A 19,680-nucleotide genomic window follows, 5' to 3' on the forward strand; every position below is an offset into this window, starting at 1 on the left:
TTTCATTCCCTGGCATTAACATCTGTCACTTTGAATTCACCTTTTTTTTAAAAAAACAAGAAATGTATCACCAGTCTCTCAGTTACAATGTACAGGTGGAAATGGGACATTGAGCACAAGTTTATTTCCAGATTTTCCTTTAGTCAGATTAACTGTAGTGCGTAAATTCAAATCCCATCATGGCAGTTTGAGAATTTGAATTCAGTTTTTTAAAATCTGGGAAGAAAAAGCTGGTATCAGTAAAAGTGACCATGAATCTGTTGGATTGTCATTAAAACCCTAACTGGTTCACTAAAATCCTTTTTAGGGAAGGAAATCTGCCATTTTTACCCAGTCTGGTCTGTATGTGACTCCAGTCCCACACCAAGGTGGTTGACTTTTAACTGCTCTCTTAATTGGTCTAGCAAGTCACTCAGTTGTATCAAACTCAGGGCAACTAGGGATGGGCAATAAATGTCGGCTTTGCCAGTGCCGCCCACATGCCGAGAATTTTTTTTAGAAACTGTAACCACATTTGGGCGAGAACAAGCCGATCTCTTGCTAAAAATAGATCTTTAAAAGGAGAGTGCTGTCGGTTATTTCCCAGTTGCTTGCCTTATTTAGCCATTTGCATTTGGAATATAATGCCATCTACTGTGAACCTAAAAGCTAGTGCTAGGAGCTAGTTATTAGGGTTCTCTGGTCGGCTGTGTGGAACAGGTGCGATGCCTGTTCCAGTCACTCCTAATAAAGTTTAAAATGTTTTGTGTTACAGATATCCAGATTGGGACCCAGATGCTGTTCCTCCAACAAAGTACGTTACATTTTACAAAATTCACTCTTACCATTGTTTTTTTTTGGAGAAAGGGGTGTATTGAAGCCTTTGAGCGTTGAACTTTTATGGTGGGTTTTGAGATAGAGTTGAATGTTCACTGTAGCACATGGTGGGCAAGTAATTTTCAAGTTGTACACCAATGGTCAATGTAAGATGTATGCACTGAAAGGACAAGATGTGATGTAACTTGTGTGGGTTTATTCTTTGTTAATGCACAGTTCATAATACAGAAATAAAGCTGTTGTAATTTAGTATGTTACTAACTGTACAGTATATGAGAAACCACACTTAAATCAAAACACTTTTTTATGATCCTTTAAAATCATCTCATCAAACTGCTCCCAGCACTACCACAACCAGTATTTTACCCTAGTGTTAGAAAACTCAGTGCTGACTCCAGACACAGCCCAAATTTGGAAGGAAAAGAAAACTATAATTGCTGCTGTTCCTCCTCCCGATCTCTCTGCAGCTTTTGACGTGGTTAACCACACTATTCTATTCCAATGGCCCTCCAGCTTGCATTCACTCTTGCCACTCCGATTGTAGCCAGAGCATCTCCAGCAATGACTTCTCTTCTAACCCCAGCTCCATCACTTCGGGAGACTCCTGAGAATCCATCCTTGGATCCCTCCTCTTCCTTACCGACATTATCCACAGACATGGGGTCAGTTTCTATATTAGAAAGGCCAAAGCAATCATCATCGACCCTCGCCGCAGACTCCATACCCTCTCCACAGACTCTTTCCCCCCCCCCCCCCCCCCCACCTCCACTCCAGCCACTGTCTCAGGTTGAACCAGACTGTTTGCAACCTCAGCTTCCTATTTGATCCTGACCTAAACTTCCAACCCCGTACCCTCACCATCACAAAGACTCCATAACATCGACCATCTCGGCTTCACCCCAACCCATCTGCCAATGAAACTTTTCATGCCTTTGTCACTTGAGGAATCTGCTCATCTAAAAATCTGCTGCTCATGTTCTACTCCGTACAGACATCACCCCTCTCCTCGCTGACCTACATTGGTTCCCGCTCTCCCAATGCCTCATTCAAAATTCTCACCTTTGCATTTAAATGTGGAAGCTTAAACCCACTTCCTAGCCCCATTTTTTCCCCTTTGGAAAGCAAGTTATGATTCTGTAGGCAGCCCTCCAATTCCTCGCCCTAGTGTTAAGTCTTTGTGCGTGAGCCCAGGCAGTGAGCGTTGCAGACTGTTTTATTGTGGAGGGAATCATCGCGATGCCAAATCCTGCCCTTACTAAACATCCAGACATGTGCTTTTCCAGCAACAGAAGTCACTAGATAGCAATCGAGCAGGAAACCAGGCTGAATATTTTTTTGCCCCCTCCCTAGTCTGGGGAAACCAGTTACAGCATCCTAATTGCTGTCCTGTGATCAAACTGGGACATTCTGGGCTGTGTTGTGTGGCTTTACCTACAAGACAACAGGAGAGCTGGATTTGCACCTGCTGACGTCTGATATTAGTGTCAATAGAATGTTTGCACCACTGGATCCCAAAGTAAACCTGCCGGATTTGCCAAGTCAGGCTGCCGCAGAGATCCACTTTTTAGAGTTTTTTGCCGTGTCTGGATTTAGCAAATCCTGCAGGTTTACACTGGGGTTGCCTTCAGCTGAGCAAGTCCTGCAGTTTGGGAACTGGTGACATAAACACCCCATTGATGTAAGTAAAAGGGCCTTGTAGACATGCAGTCTGCAGCTCGAGCTTGACTTGTATTGTGAACTGTCAATTATTTTTTGCACTTACTAGGATCTTCTGGTCACTTGTTGCATCTCGAGACAAAATCACATCTAAATAAGGGAGTATTTCGCCATTTCTCATGTCCCTCAGTTCCACACCCCCCCCCCACCAAAGTTTGTTTTGGACCGAGAAATCATTCTTATGATCTGGAATTCACTGCCTGAAAGGATGGTGGAAGCAGATGCAATAGTAGCTTTCAAAAGGGAATTGGATAAATACTTGAAGGGGAGAAAATTGCAGGGCTATGGGCAAAGGGCAGGGGAATGGGATTATTGGATTTCTCTTTCAAAGAGCCGGCACAGGCACGATGGGCCCTATGCTGTAAGACTCTATGAAAAAGTTTCATCCATAATCAGAAGCAGAAATTGTGTGTATATTGTTTTCAATTAACACAGATCTTGTACTAAATTGTTTACACTTGGTCTGTAACCATTATCCAAACAAAATCACTTCATTTTGTTTTGCTCACAAACAGAGAGGATCTCGCGAAGAAAGAGAAAGAAGCAGCCGTCGCAGAACAGGCCGCAACATCCTTCAGCTCAGCACGGATGAGTCCAAAGCATTTAAGTCCCAGGCGTGTGAGCCCTCACAGATCCAGTCCCAGGCGTGTGAGCCCACGCAGGTCCAGCCCTAGGCGTTCGAGCCCTCGCAGGACAAGTCCAAGGCGTTCGAGTCCACACCGCTCTAGATCCAGTCCAAGACGCACCAGCCCACACCGATCCAGATCCAGTCCCAGGCGCTCCAGCCCACACAGATCAAGGCCAAGCCCAAGGCGGTCTAGTCCCCACAGGCCCAGACCTAGACGTTTGAGCCCACACAAATCCCGGTCAAGCCCCAAGCATTCGAGTCCGCGCAGGCCGAGCCCACGGCGGCCCAGCCCCAAACGCAAAATTCAAAAGGAATTGGCCACTAAGAATTCCAACCAGAAGCCAGTAAGCCAGTTATCAAACCAAAAGCCTGCAAATCAAAAGGTGACGAAACGGCCTGCAGCCACCGGGAAACCCTTTGCTGAAGCAAAAAGCACTGCAGGTATTGTGGCCTCCACCTTACCCACTGTGTTTGTGTTTTACATTGGTATGTGTCTCAATCCAGCATGCTTTTGACACTGACTTTTCTTCAGCTTGGGTTGAAACATTCACCAGAAAGTGTCAGCTTGTACGTCTCGTGTTGTATTGAGGGTGGCAGCTTGTACGTCTCACCTATGTGCCCCCCCCCAAATATCTTGGAGCATCCCCCAAATATCTGTTCTGTATAAACAGGGGAGGCTATGGGGAGATTTAATTGAGGGGCCTAGATAGGGTGAGGTGTACAAGCTGACACCCTCAATACAACAAGGATACAGGAACAGAGAGATCTGGGGGTAAATGTGCACAAAACGTTGAAGGTGGCAGGGCAGATTGAGAAAACGGTTTTTTAAAAAAAGCGTACTGGATCCTGGGTTTTATAAATAGAGGCATAGAGTACAAAAGCAAGGAAGTTATGATGAACCTTTATAAAACACTGGTTCAGCCACAACTGGAGTATTGTGTCCAGTTCTGGGCACCGCACTTTAGGAAAGATGTGAAGGCCTTAGAGAGGGTGCAGAAAAGATTTACGAGAATGGTTCCAGGGATGAGGGACTTCAGTTACGTGGATAGACTAAAGTAGCTGTGGTTGTTCTCCTTGGAACAGAGACAGTTGCAAGGGGATTTGATCGAGTTATTCAAAATCATGAAGGGTCTGGACAGAATAGATAGAGAGAAACTGTTCCCATTGGCGGCAGGATCAAGAACCAGAGAACATAGATTTAAAGTGATTGGTTCTGTTACCAAAGGGGACATGAGAAAAAGCTTTCTTACACAGCGAGTGGTTGTGATCTGGAATGCACTGCCTGAGGGGATGGTGGAGGCAGATTCAATTGTGGCTTTCAAAAGGGAATTGGATAAGTACTTGAAGGGAAAAAATTTGCAAGGCTATGGGGATAGGGCTAGCTTAGAGAGGTCAGTAACCAGGGAGCATAGATTTTAAGTAATTGTTAGAAGGATTAGAGGGGAGTTTTATTGCTTGTTAATAAAAAAAAAATATATATTTGGTACTCTTTATGTTTTAGCCCAATTCAAAGGAACCACAGCATCTACAGAATAGCTTGGGTTTTAACTGACTTCAGTATTAAAAATGATTAAAATGATACCATCGATTAGGTGGTCGTAGGCTCGATCCCTGTTCTCTGTTGAGTTAGCCAGTCTCATTGCACGCAGTAGAAGGGGTGCTACGATTGGCTGCACCATCCCTGCGTAGGGAGAGGAGAGATCTCTGGTTGTGGTTTCTGCCCAGTGGCTCCTGTCGGATGAGGACAGGGTTGGGCTCAACTGTGACGCCCTGCCCGGGTAGAATAGCCTGCTAACCGGCTCTCAAGACTGGCTGTTTGGACGTGTCATCAGAAGGTTCCCAGCACCACAAGACTGCACTGCAGCAACAGTTAACCACTTAAAGAAACGGGGTTTGGGGGTGGGGGGAAGAAATGTGAGAGAAAACAGGGCTTAACAGTCACACATACAGGTAAAACTGTGAGTGACTGGATTGTTGTCGTGTAATAAATAACATTAGAATCTGTCTATTATCCTTTCGCAGTTGGTGCTGTAGCAATTTATATTTTCGTGGTTTCAATTTGCATTCCTTTCATTGCATATATTTAAGTGTCTGCTTTCCACCCTTAGCACTTTGTGCTGTTCTGCCTGTCCTGTGCTGTGCTCTGCTCCTCAGCTGTAACTGGCTCCTAGCAGGGTGATTGACTCACAAACATAAGAAATAGGAGCAGGAGTTGACCATACGGTCCCTCAAGCCTGCCCCGCCATTCAATAATATCATGGTTGTCCTTCTACCTCAACTCCACTTACTCGCCCGATCCCCATATTCCTTGATTCCCCTAGAGTCCAAAAATCTATTGTTCTCATTCTCAAATACGATTGGTGCATCCACAGCCCTCTGGGTAGAGAATTCCAAAGATTCACAACCCTCTGAGTGAAGAAATTCTTCCTCGTCTCAGTCCTAAATGTCCAACCCCATATCCTGCGACTATGCCCCCTCGTTCTAGACTCCAGCGAGGGGAAACACCCTCTCAGCATCTACTCTGTCAATCCTTTTCAGAACCTTATGTTTCAATGAGATCACCTCTCATTCTTCTAAACTCCAAAGAGAATAGGCCCATTCTACTTAATCTCTCCTCATAGGACAACCCTCTCATCCTAGGAATTAATCTAGTGAACCTCCGTTGCACCGCCTCTAAGGCAAGTATATCCTTCCTTAGGTAAGGAGACCAAAAATATACACAGTACTCCAGGTGAGGTCTCACCAAAGCCCTGTACAATTGTAGCAAGATTTCCTTACCCTTGTACTCCAACTCCCTTGCAGTAAAGCCTAACATACCATTTGCTTTCCTAATTGCTTGCTTGTACCTGCATGTTAACTTTGTGTTTCAATTACACCCAAATCTCTCTGAACATCAACATTTAATAGTTTCTCACCATTTTAAAAAATATTCTGTTTTTCATTATTCCTTCCAAAGTGAATAATCTCACATTTCCCCACATTGTACACCTTCTTGCCCACTCACTTAACCTGTCTATATCCCTTTTGCGTTCTCTTCACAGCTTACTTTCCCACCTAGCTTTGTATTGTCAGCAAACTTGGATACATTACACTCAGTCCCTTCATCTAAGTCATTAGTATAGATTGTAAATTGCTGAGGTCCAAGCACTGATCTTTGCGGTACCCCACTAGTTATAGCCTGCCGACCTGAGAATGACCTGTTTATTCCTACTCTGTCTTCTGTCCATTAACCAATCCTCTTTCCATGCTAATATTTCCCCCAACCCCATGAGCCCTTATGTTGTATAACAACCTTTTATGTGGCACCTTATCAAATGCCTTTTGAAAATTCAAATATGACATCTACTGGTTCCCCTTTATCTACCCTGCTAGTTACATCCTCAAAAAACGCCTAATAAATTTGTCATAAAACCATGTTGACTGCCTAATCATATTACGATTCCAGCATTTTCCTGACTACTGATGTCAGACCAACTGGCCTGTAGTTCCCTGTTTTCTCTCTCCCTCCTCTCTTGAATAGTAGTGTTACATTTGCTACCTTCCAATCCACGGGACCGTTCTAGAATCTAGGGAATTTTGGAAGATCACAACCAGTGCAGCTACCTCTTTTAGAACTCTAGGATGTAGGCCATCAGGCCCAGGGGATTTGTCGGGTATTGGTCAATATTAATTGGATGTTCTCATCCCCGAATGGTAATTCAACCCGGAAACGGTGCTGTGGTTGCTGCTGTAGATTGGTACCTTAAACTCTTCCCAAATTCTGCAGGTTTACCACACCTGTTCTTATTTAAAAAAAAGGTGACACTTCCTTTTATGGTATTTCTAACAGTAGTTAAAAACCTGTGCTACTCTGTAGATTCATTGACTCCCTGCATAGTACAAAAACCACTCAGTCATAACTACAGGTTATTTAAAATCTAGAATTTTAAAAAATCCATTCTCAGGATGTGGATGTCGCTGGCAATGCCGGCGTTTATTGCCCGTCCCGAGTTGCCTTTGAGAAGATAGTGGTGGGCCGCCGCCTTGAATCGCTGCTAGAGGTTTGGTGCAACTGAATCACTTGCTAGACCGCTTCCGAGGCAGTTAAGAGGGCAGGTTTCCTGCCCTAAATGACATTAGTGAACCAGTTGGGTTCAGAATGCTTTGATACTACATTGGTGCATTGTTGAGGATGTGTACGAGAAGTTTATGTTTGATCGTGACTGGCAGGTGTTGATTAGGATCTCACTGTGTTCTGTGTCTATAGGTACAGCTGCTGCTACTGTCATGGTGGACAAACCTACTGCTCAGCAAGAGGCAAACGCACAACAGGTGAGTCCCAGTGAATTCTCTGTAGGATGGAAAAAGTGGGGCAGAGTTTCAGTATTTTGAATGAGATGCATAAAGTGCCAGTTGTACATATTCTGGCACTTTTTTAAAAAAGAAACACGTTCTGATCACTGTAACCGTGTAGATTACATATAGCTGAGCTGGTGGCCAATTAGTTCCGGAGGATGGAGGAATGGCTGGTTATTCCCGCATGTTGGCAATGGAACATGCCTGTTTCATGAAATGCAGGTCAGCTGGGTTCGGTTGGTGGTAGTTATACTGCAGTTGCCTGACTTAGGGTTTAAAACCATGGCAAAGATTTGGGTTATAAGACCATTGTTAAAGTAATCGTCATTTTGTGCAAAGTTTAGGACCTTTTGCAAAATTGAATGTATTTAATTCTATTTTTGTTTACATTTAAATCGTAATAAACAGATCACTTTGTAATGATTTGGAGCATATAAGAATGTTTTAGGAGCTGGAAAAGACATGTAGCCAAACAAGCCTGTACCCATTTTTCATAGATGACCCTCACCTATTGGTCTACCAATATCACTTAATACATTTTATGAACAATTTGATTGTGTACCGTATATTTGAGCTCTTTAAATGCTTTGGCTTAATTTAAAATTATTTACATAGTACAGCTCTTAAAAGGAGTGTTGCTTGTTTGCATGTGTTTTATTCAGGTGGCTTCTCCCATTCTGCTAATTCCCATAGACAATGAAACCTGATGTGTATTTGTGTGTGTGTGTATAGATATGAGTTTTTTTAATGAGGGGGTTTCTCCCTTCTAATTCCTAGAGACATTGGCCCAATCAAACCTGCTTGGTGTAAGTTTTTGTGTGTGTGCCTGCACGTTTGAGAGTTTTTTATTGAGGGGGCTTCTCCCTGCTGCTAATTCCTAGAGACATTGGCCCTAACAAACCTGTCTGGTGCCCTGCATTGGTATTCTGGTACTGTGTCACCACGTCAGCACTCTGGTATTTGTGGCTAATTGTGAAACAATTGCAATTTTAAGGTGTCTTTAAAACGTTACTGCCTTAAAAGTCAACTGTTGGTTTCTGTTGTACTGCTGTTTTGAAGGCTTATCTGTTTCTATTAAGTTCATGTTGATAAGTTAACACTTTCTCTGGACTGTTCCTGTTAGAAGGGTAAGTTTTTATTAGGTTCAGTTTGGAAAGATAACTGTTTCTATTGTTTGCTGTTAAAAGTTTAACTGTTCCTGTCTTGGAGAGTTAACTGCTCCTGTTCAGAAGGTAGTAGATTAACTATTGCTATTAATTCCTGTTGGGTGGTTCACTGTTCCTGTTAGTTCCATTAGCAGGCTAACTGTTTGTGTTGCTTTTGAAGATGGATGAAATGAGGAAGAGTGGGCGTGTGGTTCACATCACTGACCTGCCGCATGATGGCTACACTGAGGAAGACATCTCGAAACTGACCCAGCCATTTGGAAAAGTCACAGCCATTAAGCTAGTGCGCTCTAAAAATGAGGTAAAGTTGCACAGATAAGGAATTTTTTTTGGTAATTTCCTCCAATTTTTCCCCTTCCCTGCCACTTGGATTGGAGGTTGGGGCAGTTGAGGACAAAGTCTTAACATATGTAAATTTATGTCTTTATGTCCTAGTCTCCGCGCGCGCCCCCCCCCGCCACCACCATATCTTAAAACCTGTTTTTGGTTCCCGTCACTAGCACACAACAGAATGTTAAAGTAATTATATTTTTTTCTGTGCAATACTCTGTCAAATAACATAGAATTTGGACCCTCTTCATTAAGCCCTTTTGGTCCCCCGTTGGGTTAAAATGCCATTTGTAACCAAATAAGAATTCTCCAGCCTGTGCTGATGTCGGCTGGGTGGTGATGAGAGTGCTACGGTTGAGTTCAATGCCTCTGGACTTATTGTCCAGGGTTGACACTTCTAATCACTGTTTAATGACCCTTGTTAGAAATGCACTTGTGTGGATGTCGGGCAAGGACAGGTTCATGATCCCTATTGGATGAAGTTTTAAGTACTGAGGCCTATGTTGTGAGGGTGTTAACGGTACCTTTTTTTAAAAAAAAAATAGGCTTTCCTGGAAATGGCCTATAAAGAGGCTGCTGTGGCAGTTGTGGAGTTTTACAGCATCACACCGGTGGAGATCAATCACCGACAGGTGACCATGATGTTACTGGGACAGAAGAAGGAAATCCCCAAACTGGTAAGCCCCGAGATGGTTTATGTTCTAGTAGATGGAGTGAAAACAGGAGGCCTCATGCATGCTGTATTGATGTAAATTTGGATCCGTAGAGTCTGCACTCAAGTTGAACTACCTTGAGGTTTAGTTGGTTTAAAGCAGTGAGTAGACGAGCTGTATAGCAACTTGCATTTCTTTGGCGCTTCTCGTAGAGAAACGTTGTCGAGCGCTTTAAAAGTGGAAAAAGAAAGAATTGTATTTATATAGCGTCTTTCATAGCCTCGACGTCACAAAGTGCTTTACAGCTAATTACAGTACAATTGAAGTACAGTCACTGTGTAGTGTAGAAATGCGGCAGTCAATTTGCGCACAGCAAGGACCCACAAATAGCAATGAGATAATGGTCAGATATCCTGTTCTTTCTTTAGTGTAGTTGGTTGAGGGATAAATATTTTTCAGGATACCGGGGAGAACTCCCGTGGCACTATTTCAAAATAGTGCCATGGGATCTTTTACATACACCTGAGGGGGCAAACGGGGCCTCTGTTTAATGTCTCATTTGAGAGATGGCATCTCCAACAGTACTCCCTCAGTACTGCACTGGAGTGTCAACCTGGATTATGTACTCAAGTCCCTGGAGTGGGACAGTAGGGAAGGGAATGGGAAAGATGGACTTGAGTAAAGTCAAATGTGGGAATGTAGGTAAGAGGTGGTCACAACGGTCCAATCAAAGAGAAGACCTTTAAGGAGACTTGAGCACATAGGCTGACATTTCAATGCAGTACAGAGGGAACTGTATTGGAGGTGTCGACTTTTGAGATGTTAATCCCCCTAAGGTGGACACAAATGATCCTATGGCACTCTTTGAAGAAGAGCAGGCGGAGTTCTCTCTATGTCCTGGCCAATATTTATCCCTCAACCAACATACCAAAAACAAATGCAATAGTCACTTTTCTCATTGCTGTTTGTGGAATCTTGCTGTGCACAAAATTGGCTGCTGTATTTTCTTGCCTTATAAAGTGATTATGCTTTAGAAGTACTTTGTTGTCTGTGAATCATAGGGCTGTCCAGAGGGTATGAAAGGTGCTATATCAACGCAGGTTTCTTCATTTCTTAAGCAAGGAGGGAGATAGCAAGGTGGGGGGATTTGAAGAGGGAGTTCAAGGAACGGGGTGGCTGACAGCTGCTGATGAGGAAGTGAAGAATGAGGAGTAATCTAATGTCAGAGGATGCAGAGTGCACGTTGGCTTGTAAAGCAGGGAAAAGGTCGCAGCGATAGGGTGGGGCGAATCCATGAAGGCATTTGAAAATTAAGTTGAGTATTTTATTTTCAATCCAGTGGAGCTTGGTAAGGACAGGGTTCCTTTGTGTGAAGATGTGAGTCGCAGCATTCTGGAGGCCAGCAAGACATGGACAAGGGTCTCGTGACATTGGGCGAGAGGACACAGGGCGAGAGCATTCTCGTACTTCTAGGCGGAGACCAGCAAGAAGAGCTTTGGAGTAGTAGAGACATGAGATGATACAGATGTGAATTAGAATCTCTGTAGCAGTCAGTGATAAACATGTAGGTGAGAAAGGAATCGATTAGGGTCTTGGAAATGGTCAGAAGGATATTGGGGGGGAAAAGGTGGGCATTGTTTCGGAGATGAAACTGTATTCTTGATGGATCGAATGGGGGAAGGAAGAAAGCCCTTGCATTTGTATTACACCTTTCACAATCTCAGGATGTCCCAAAGTGTTTTACAGCCAATGAAATACTTTTGAAGTGTAGTCATTGTTGAAATGAGGTGGAAACAGAAATTTATGGGGGGAATTCTAGAGCTAAGAGCCTAGATGGCTGAAGGCACAGCCCTCCTTAAAAACCTACCTCATTGACCTAGCTTTTAGTCACCTGTTCGAATATCTCCTTTGGATCGGTGTAAATTTTAGTCTTGTGCTCCTGAAGCACCTTGGGACATTGTCCTACTTTAAAGAAGCTATACAAATGCAAGTTGTTGTAATGTAGGAAACGCGGCAGTCAGTTTGTGCACAGCAAGGTCCCACAAACAGCAATGAGAGAAATGACCAGAAAAACTATTTTAGGTGTTGGTTGAGGGATAAATATTGGCCAGCTCACCAGGAGAACTCCTTTGCTCCTCTTCAAATAATGCCATGAGATCATTATGTCCACCTGAGAGGAAAGACGAGCCTCTGTTTAATGTCACACCTGAAAGATGGCTCCTCCGACAATGCAGAACTCCCTCAGTACTGTACTGGGGGTGTCAGCCTGGATTATGTGCTCAAATCTCTGAAGGGGGCCTTGAACCACGACCTTCTAACTCGGAGGCAGAAATGCTACCGTTGACGTCTAAAGCGGAGTCTGACAGTCGGGGAGGTAGGAGTCCAGGCTAGGGGTATGGAAGTGCCGGTGGGAGCAGTTGGTTTTAGTTTTACCAACATTAATTTGGTAGGAAGTTATAACTCGTTCAGGTTTTAATATCGAACAGTTGGAGAACGTACCCAGCAGGCATGGAATCATTTTTAATTGGATGTGGGTTTTGCTGGCAAGGCTGGCATTTATTGCCCATCTGTAGGTGCCCTGAGAAGGTGGTGGTGAACCTTCTTGAACCACTTCATCAGTTTTAATGTAACTGAGTGAGTCGACTCATATGTTGTAGCACGGAAGGATGCCATTCGGCCCATCAAGTCCGTGCCGGCTCTATGCAAGAGCGATCCAGCTAGGCCCTATCCCCATAGCCCTGCAGATTTTTTCCCTTTCAAGTACTTATCCAGTTCCCTTTTGAAAGCCACAATTGAATCTGCCTCCACCACTTCCTCGGGCAGTGCATTCCAGATCATAACCACTCGGTGTGTAAAAAGTTTTTCCTCATGTCACCTTTGGTCCTTTTGCCAATCACCTTAAATCTATGTCCTCTAGTTCTTGACCCTTCTGCCAATGGGAACAGTTTCTCTCTATCTACTCCATCTAGACCCTTCATGATTTTGAATACCTCTATCAAATCTCCTCACAACCTCTTCCAAGGAGAAAAACCCCAGCTTCTCCAGTCTATCCACGTAACTAAAGTCTCTCATCCCTGGAATCATTCTAGTAAATCTCTTCTGCACCCTCTCTAAGGCCTTCACATCTTTCCTAAAGCGTGGTGCCTAGAACTGGACACAATATTCCAGTTGTGACCGAACCAGTGTTGACTTCCTTGCTTTTGTACTATGTCTCTATTTATAAAGCCCAGGATCCCACTTGCTTTTTTAAACCACGTTCTCAACCTGCCCTGCCACCTTCAACAACCTGTGCACATAAACCCCCAGATCTCTCTGTATCTGCACCCCCCTTTAGAATTATACCCTTTAGTTTATATTGACATTTTGAGAGTAAAGAGACCCAATGAGTCATGGTCAGCGATTTTGACCAGTGCTGTGAACAGGTTGGAAGCCAGATTGGAGGATCTGAAGTAAGGAGAAGTGGGCATGTAGTTGAGAGTTCCCAAACTTTGGGGCGAAAGGGAAGGTTATATATTGGTCAATAGTTGGAGAGAATGGAAAGGTCCAGTTCCTGGTCTGAACATAGACTGGAGAAATTTGGGGTTTCTAAAATTAGAATCAAATTCATGGGGAAGAGAAAATCCATCCAAGTTCCCTGCCAGTGATCATATGCAACGGAAGTTTGTGTGAATGTTGAGTTTGGCTGTGATGCCTCCTATGCTCAAACAGCTTACTTTGTTTTGCAAATGCAAGTTATTGGGTGCACATAGAAGTGTATCTTAGCAATCGTCTTAAGGGGATTGGGTAGGAAATTGGTGGACAAGGTTGGGGGCAGAGTTTTTGGTTCCAATATACATTAACCAGAGTTAATCTATGACTGACTATCTATAAAATGGCCAACAAGTCACTTCCTTCTTTTCCATTATGAAATTCCTGATATGTACATTGCTGGCAAGCTGCAGACCCTGATGGTATAAGTGAGCAGAAACTATTCTGGGAGAGCAGTGATTTGAATTCAGACATGTCCATTCTAGTAGTCCCAGTCAAACAGCCAGTTGCCACAGCACAAACAATTCTATTTCTGAGCTCCATTGGTTAGCACTCTTACCTCCTGGCTCAGAAGCTTTTAGGTTCGAACCCCATTCCAAGCCTTGAGCACGTGCTCTAGGCTGACACTTATACTGTCAAATCTGCTGCCTTGGCACTATTCGAAGAGAAAGGCATTCTCTCAGTATTCTGACCATAATTCCTTCCTCGACAAACACAGCTAGAAACAGGTAGATAGTCATTGCTGTTTGAGAGATCTTGCTGTGTGTAGTATGGCTGCCGTGTTTGCCTATGGTCTGAGTAATTCGGTATACATGGGGTGTTTGCCAGCTGTAATGAGATGCAATATAAATGCAAGTCTTGTCTTTTATGTGCCAGTCTCTTCTGTGCAGCAACAGGCATTTGAAGATCAGGTGTACCCATGGTCTAGATACATTGTACAGCTCCCTGTACTGGACCTGCAGCAATGTGCCTTAGCCTCCAACTTCACGAGCATCCCTGTTTACACCAGTAAAAGTGGAATTTTCCTCCCAACTCCTCGTCGTAGCTCCTCAGAACATTTGTCAACTGTTAACAAATGGGGGTGGGTTTGTGCTGTTTGTCCACGTTTACTGGGACCTAGGTTCAAAACTGTCTCTAACTCATCTAGTGTAGAGAGAAGACTTTCATCCCATCATTAATCCAGGTTAAAGAACAGCCCCTAATTAACATTGTCCTGTTCAGGCCTCAACAAAGATAAACATAGGTTCTTTGAAGTGTTATGGTTTTGGGTCTGCTACTGCCTGCAAGATGAATAACATAGATTGTTGATCATAGTATGGTACAGCATAGAAGGAGGCCATTTGGCCCATCGTGCCTGTCTTGACTCTTTGAAAGAGCTATCCAATTAGTCCTGCTTTTCCCCATAGCCCTGTAAATGTTTTCCCTTCAAGTATTTATCCAATTCCATTCTTGAAAGTTACTATTGAGTCTTTCCACCACCCTTTCAGGCAGAGCACTCCGGATTACAACAACTTGCCGCAAATAAAAACGTTTGCTCATGTCGCCTCTGGTTCTTTTGCCAATCACCTTAAATCTGTGTCCTCTGGTTACCGACCCTTCTGCCTATAGAAATAGTTTCTCCTTATTTACTCTGTCAAAACCCTTCATGATTTTGAATACCTCTGTTAAATCTCCTCTTAACCTTCTCTGCTGTAAGGAGAACAATCCCAGCTTCTCCAATCTTTCCACATAACTGAGATCCCTCATCCCTGGTACCATTCTAGTAAATCTCTTTTGCACCCTCAAGGCCTTGATCCTTCCTAAAGTGGGGTGCTCAGAATTGAACACACTGTTCCAGCTGAAGCCAGTGTTTTATGAAGGTTTAGCATAACTTCCTTGCTTTTGTACTCTCTGCCTCTATTAATAAAGCCCAGGATCCCATAACAGCCTTATCAACTTGCCCTGCCACCTTCAGAGATTTGTGTATGTGCACCCCCAGGTGTCTCTGTTCCTGCTCTCCCTTTAAATTTGTACCATTTAGTTTATGTTGCCTCTCCTCATTCTTCCTACCAAAATGTATCACTTCACACTTCTCTGCATTAAATTTCATCTGTGTGTATACCCATTTCACCAGTCTGTGTCCTCCTGAAGTCACTACTTTCCTCCACATTGTTTACTACATTTCTGAGTTTTATGCCATCTGCAAACTTTGAAATTATATCCTCTATACCCATTAATATATATAAAAAAGTTGTAAACAATTTTACAACACCAAGTTATAGTCCAGCAATTTTATTTTAAATTCACAAGCTTTCGGAGGCTTTCTCCTTCCTCAGGTGAACGATGTGGAAATTTCCACATCGTTCACCTGAGGAAGGAGAAAGCCTCCGAAAGCTTGTGAATTTAAAATAAAATTGCTGGACTATAACTTGGTGTTGTAAAATTGTTTACAATTGTCAACCCCAGTCCATCACCGGCATCTCCACATCATATATAAAAAAGAGCAGTGGTCCTAATACTGACCCCTAGGGAACACCACTGTATACTTCCCTCCAGTCTGAAAAACAACCGTTAACCACCACTCTCTGCTTTGTCCCTTAGCCAATTTTGTATTTACATAGGAACAGGAGTGTAGGCCATTTAGCCCCTCGTGCCTGCTCCGCCATTTGATAAGATCATGGCTGATCTGTGATCTAACTCCATATACCTGCCATTGGCCCATATCCCTTAATACCTTTGATTGCCAAAAAGCTATCTATCTCAGATTTAAATTTAGCAATTGAGCAAGTATCAATTGCCGTTTGCGGAAGGGAGTTCCAAACTTCTACCACCCTTTGTGTGTAGAAATGTTTTCTAATCTCACTCCTGAAAGGTCTGGCTCTAATTTTTAGACTGTGCCCCCTACTCCTAGAATCCCCAACCAGCGGAAATAGTTTCTCTCTATCCACCCTATCTGTTCCCCTTAATATCTTATAAACTTCGATCAGATCACCCTTTAACCTTCGAAACTCCAGAGAATACAACCCCAATTTGTGTAATCTCTCCTCATAACTTAACCCTTGAAGTCCGGGTATCATTCCAGTAAACCTATGCTGCACTCCCTCCAAGGCCAATATGTCCTTCCGAAGGTGCGGTGCCCAGAACTGCTCACAGTACTCCAGGTGCGGTCTAACCAGGGTTTTGTATAGCTGCAGCATAACTTCTGCCCCCTTGTACTCCAGTCCTCTAGATATAAATGCCAGCATTCCATTAGCCTTATTGATTATTTTCTGCACCTGTCCATGACACTTCAATGATCTATCTACGCTGCCACTGTCCCTTTAATCCATTGGGCTTCAGTTTTGGTAACAAGTCTATTATGTGGTACTTTATGAAATGCCTTTTGAAAGTCCACATACAAAACATCAACCAAACTACCCTCACCAACCCTCTCTGATACTTCATCAAAGAATTCAATCAAATTAGTCAAACACAATTTTTCTTTAACAAATCCATGCTGACTTTAATTTATTAGCCCATACTTTTCCGAGTGCCAATTATTTTGTCCCGGATTATTGCGCCTCAAAGATTATTGTCCCCACCACGGACATTAGGCTGACTGGTCTGTAGTTGCCGGGTTTATCCCCCTCCTCTACTTTGAACAGGGGTGTAACATTTGTAATCCTCCAGTTCTCCAGCACAGACCCCATATCTAAGGAGGATTGATGACCTGGAGTTTCACCCAATTACCCGTGGAGAATCAGATTTCAGTTTTACAGTGGGCATTTCTCCTGTGATCATTAATCCCTCTCGGGAAATTAATGAGTGTCCATGACCTGGAAACAGCAAACCTGCTGAGATGAGCAGCCTTCAATTAGGTTACTTGGGACTGATCAGAATTTGAATGGTGTGCTAATGTGGTGCCAGGGACTATAGGCATATACCTGAAAACCAACTTATCCCTATGGATATTTAGCTGTCTCCCTCTCACGTGTTTATCTTTTAGTGCTGACCCAGTTAGTTCTGCAGTGTTTGGTATAGCGAAGATCACAAAACGATGCTGGAAAATCCTAACACCTTTTTTTCCTTTAAATAGGATCAGAAGGAACAGTCACAGAGCCAAGACTCCTCCTCTGTACAGTAAGTATCTAAAGAGTAGGAATCCTGGAACAATCCTGCCTGACTACAGGTGGATAGGCTTTTATGGATTGTCACTCCCAGAACTGGTCGGTATTGTTGAATTTCAATACTATCCACATACCCGTGTAAACCTGACATCAGCTGATCTGCCGGAGGAGGAAATTATTTTTCCTAATGTTTAGGAGCAACTGTTTTCTCTCCCTCCTAACACAATATTGAAAGTACCCTGTTGTTATTTTTGTACGGAAAGTGAAAAATGTGTTTGTCTATTGCTTGAATGACGACAGCGTTCCCATGCTCTTGTACCATATAATGGAACAGCACCTGACTGGCTGTTGCGCTTTTAAGTTCAGTGCATTCACCTGACGATGGAAATAGAGATTTCTGGACTCAAGAGTCTGGGTAAACTCTCCCAACAGTAGTGTCACTTAAGACAAGATTTAATGAGAAGTTGAAATGAGGGAACACAGGAGGAAACAAACAAACTCTATCTGACTGAGAGCACTTCACACATGCACAGGCCTCTGCCAATTCTACTGTTTAGCTGAATGCTGGGAGATGTGCAACATTTCTTCTGGTGGTTTCTGCCTGGGACTTCCAGACATGGTAAACTGAATCGATCCTCCTTCATGTTGAGCACCACTTGGAGGAAGCACTGAGGGTAGCAAGGGCACAGAATGTACTCTGGGTGGGGGACTTCAATGTCCATCACCAAGAGTGGCTCGGTAGCACCACTACTGACCGAGCTGGCCGAGTCCTGAAGGACATAATTGCCAGACTGGGCCTGCGGCAGGTGGTGAGCGAACCAACATGAGGGAAAAACCTACTTGACATCGTCCTCACCAATCTACCAGTCGCAGAAGCATCTGTCCATGACAGTATTGGTAGGAGTGACCTTGTGGAGTCCTAATACAGTCCTTGTAGAGACTAAGTCCCGTCTTCACACTGAGGACACCATCCAACGTGTTGTGTGGCATCACCACCATGTTAAATGGGATAGATTCAAAAAAGATCTAGCAGCCCAAAATTGGGCATCCATGAGGCACTGTGGGCCATCAGCAGCAACAGAATTGTAATCCAGCACAATCTATAACCTCATGGCCCGGCATATTCCTCACTCTACCATTACCAACAAGCCAGGGGATCAACCCTGGTTCAATGAGGAGTGTAGAAGAGCATGCCAGGAGCACCTAAAAATAAGGTGCCAACCTGGTGAAGCTACAACACAGGACTACATGCATGCTGGATCTGGACAGAGTAGATAGAGAGAAACTGTTACCATTGGCAACAGGGTCAAGAACCAGAGGACATAGATTTAAGGTAATTGGCAAAAGAACCAGAGGCAACATGAGGAAAAACATTTTCATGCAGCGAGTGGTTATGATCTGGAATGCACTGCCTGAAAGGGTAGTGGAGGCAGATTCAATCGTGGTTTTCAATAGGGAATTGGAAAAGTACTTGAAAGGAAAAAAAAACTTGCAGGACTACGGGGGAATGGGACTAGCTGGATTGCTCTTGCAGAGAGCAGGTACAGGCTCGATGGGCCGAATAGCCGCCTCCTGTGCTGTAACCATTCTATGGTTCTAACTTGGATGAATATTTTTGGGGTCTGGTTAGATGTTTGGTGCCCACTAAAATCCCTTGTGTTGTTGTAGCTGTATTTCACATTCCCTTTTTCTTTGCTGCATTCAGGAAGGTTATAAATGCTCCAGTGACCAGTGATGGCGCTCAGGGTTCTTCAGAAACTATCCCCCTTTCAGCTGATACAGGTAAACTACTACTTGAAAGATTTACAAAATCTTTTAATTGCTTCATTATAGCTTGTTTTCTGGGAGGGTCTGGTTCTTGGAAAGTTGGTTTTGAATGCTAGGTGTAAATTTCCTGTAAGAGCCCAAATTGTAATGGATTTGATGAAGTTTCAACCTAGTGAGTGTGCTTCAAGCAGTACTTCTCATAATTCAGTGCCCGTTGACACTGCATTCTATCTTGAGCCCGTAAGAGTGGCAGGTGTGGGAAATTAAACTGTCGTTGAGTTACGTTTTTGGAGCAGAGTAGAGGGAGTTTCACTCAGCATCGGGCACACCTGGGTTAAGCAGAGCGCAGCTAGCTGCAGTTAGTGAGTTAATCCTATCAGGCCCTTACAGCCCACTTCTCTCCAAACCGAAGTACAAATCTTAACAGCATGTACGAACATGTTTCAGATCGACCCCAGAGGTTAGTGTCAAACTTTGAATGTCAGTATTGGCTTTTTAACACATTGAGAATTAATTGCTTCCTTTCCAGAATCGAGAGCTTTAGCAATTGCTTCCTTACCAGAATCGAGAGCTTTAGCTGGTTATTCCAAGCATATTTGGGATAAAGTGGTATACAGTGGATTTAAAACTATATTAACGCTGCATTGGGGTTGCAG

At 43.6% G+C, this 19,680-nt stretch overlaps 1 protein-coding gene across 5 annotated transcripts in view; it reads left to right on the plus strand.

Moving 5' to 3' along the window:
- znf638 (zinc finger protein 638) overlaps positions 1-19,680 on the plus strand; it is a 242,035-nt gene that overhangs the window by 157,562 nt on the left and 64,793 nt on the right. For all 5 annotated transcript variants that reach the window (XM_067978417.1, XM_067978454.1, XM_067978485.1 and 2 more), the window contains exons 4-10: positions 755-793; positions 3,048-3,601; positions 7,407-7,471; positions 8,822-8,962; positions 9,537-9,668; positions 17,227-17,270; positions 18,963-19,039. In XM_067978417.1, the coding sequence (XP_067834518.1) occupies positions 755-793; positions 3,048-3,601; positions 7,407-7,471; positions 8,822-8,962; positions 9,537-9,668; positions 17,227-17,270; positions 18,963-19,039 (1,052 nt within the window). The remainder of the gene's footprint in view (positions 1-754; positions 794-3,047; positions 3,602-7,406; positions 7,472-8,821; positions 8,963-9,536; positions 9,669-17,226; positions 17,271-18,962; positions 19,040-19,680) is intronic.

Source organism: Heptranchias perlo, chromosome 1 (assembly GCF_035084215.1).
Source record: "Heptranchias perlo isolate sHepPer1 chromosome 1, sHepPer1.hap1, whole genome shotgun sequence".
Lineage (NCBI taxonomy): Eukaryota > Metazoa > Chordata > Chondrichthyes > Hexanchiformes > Hexanchidae > Heptranchias > Heptranchias perlo.